The sequence below is a fragment of the Phaethon lepturus genome, unplaced genomic scaffold (genome assembly GCF_000687285.1).
Source record: "Phaethon lepturus isolate BGI_N335 unplaced genomic scaffold, ASM68728v1 scaffold35231, whole genome shotgun sequence".
In the NCBI taxonomy this organism is placed as follows: Eukaryota; Metazoa; Chordata; class Aves; order Phaethontiformes; family Phaethontidae; genus Phaethon; species Phaethon lepturus.
Window position 1 is genome coordinate 1494 of NW_010517572.1, and position 1674 is coordinate 3167.

The window sequence follows — 1674 nt, forward strand, 5'->3', positions numbered from 1 at the left end:
AAGGAAGGAAGGAAGGAAGGAAGGAAGGAAACGCAGCAAAGAAAAGTCAATGAGAGAACTGAAGGTTGAAGTACAAAGGAAGGGAAATTGCCTTTGCTCCAATTTGCAGACTGGTGATTGTCTGAAGGAGTTGTGCTCCCTGTCACCTAATCTCTTCCCTTGGCAGCTTGTTAGCGTTTGGCACGGGGGTCTCTGCTCACAGAGCATTATACATTCGATATTCAAAAACCCTCCTTACATATACATCACTTGCTAATTTCGTCAGTGTGTGCACATTTCAGCGACTGATAATAGGACATTGTTATTTAAAGGACAAATAGCTCTGACCCATAAAAAGGCAGGAGCTCGTATTTTTTCCCTGCCAATTCCAAGTCTGCCTCTTTAAAAACAGAAGTTGGGATGAAAGAGGAGACGAAATGCTGGATTTCTGCTCGAAACGAAGGAAGAGACAAGGGAGAGTAAAGAATGCAATTAAACCAAGAAAGTAATTTACAGAATGCCAGTTTTTCTTTATGGTAAAGCACTGTTTTTCTCTATAGAGATAACTGGATAATACTGTTCAGTTGCAATCCAGAAACCTTTTGGTTTTGCTGTTTGCTCGTTGTTTTTATTTTCTGAACACTCTGGTAGATTACATCTTTGCTTTCTTCATGCGCACAAGCCATTTCGTTATCAACATAATGTTTCTTTCAAGTATCTCAGATTTTCCTTCTCTGTCTCATAGGTTTGTGCATAAGATTTGTTGCTGTGACCCATAGAAGCCCCAGCCCTTGGTAACAAGTCTATCCATGGAAAAGAAAGTCCCAGATCATTTCCATAGGTTACTGGAGTGTATTTCATTCGCGTTGGTTTTGGTTTTTGTTTTCCTCTTCCATGCCTAAAATCCTTCTCAGAGATAAATCACTAGTCATTTCTTTCTTCCTTTTTTTTTTTCCCCTTGGAATGTAAATCCTTTTAAGATTGAGCTATTTTTAGTCTCTTTTTTTTCCATAGGTGCCCACTTCTGGGGAGAGAACATGATTAAATAAACATCGGCTGTAGGTACGTTAACTCGAAGAGAAGCCCGGGAAAGGGGCAAGTTTTTAATAACCCTGAGATGAAGGTTTATCTCGTTAAAGGTACTTCTTCTCGCTGGTCCATGGAAACTGAGGTGGCTTTGCTCAGCACGGAGGGCGTGAAAGTGAGGAAAGAATCAGTCCTGGTTGTGGCCGAACAGGTAAAGTCTGATCCGGAGGGTCTCTGCGCCAGCCCATTGGACTGGCCGCTGTGGCAAGCCAGGCAGGAGCAGGGGTTGCCCCCAGCGCTGCTGAGTCCATGAGTTGGAGCAGGGTAGAGAGAGGGATGCCTGAAGGCACACAGCAGTTCTGGTCTCGGGTAGGGGTGGGAGAGGACCCTGAAGGTGTCCAGCGGCCTCAGGGGGGTACTGAAGGGAGTGGCGGCAGAGGCCGATGTGGCTCCGATGCCCATGTGGGAGTAGTAGGGCAGGGGCAGGTGGGAAGGGAACGGGTAGGGCAAATTGCCGGTGGCTGCAGCGTGGCTCATCATGTAGGTATAAAACGCCGGGTCGGCCGGGTGAGGCCAGGTCATGGCCAGGCGCTGCCTCTTGTCCTTCATCCTGCGGTTCTGGAACCAAACCTGCGGGGAGAGGGGAGGCGAGAGCCGTCACCCGCCACC

At 47.3% G+C, this 1674-nt stretch overlaps 1 protein-coding gene across 1 annotated transcript in view; it reads right to left on the minus strand.

Annotated features, from left to right (window-relative positions):
• Nucleotides 1–1104: 1104 nt before the first annotated feature.
• EVX1 (even-skipped homeobox 1) overlaps nt 1105–1674 on the minus strand; it is a gene marked incomplete at its 5' end in the record, with an annotated part of 1338 nt that continues 768 nt past the window's right edge. The window contains one exon of the mRNA XM_010296446.1: nt 1105–1635. Within this exon, the coding sequence (XP_010294748.1) occupies nt 1105–1635 (531 nt within the window). The remainder of the gene's footprint in view (nt 1636–1674) is intronic.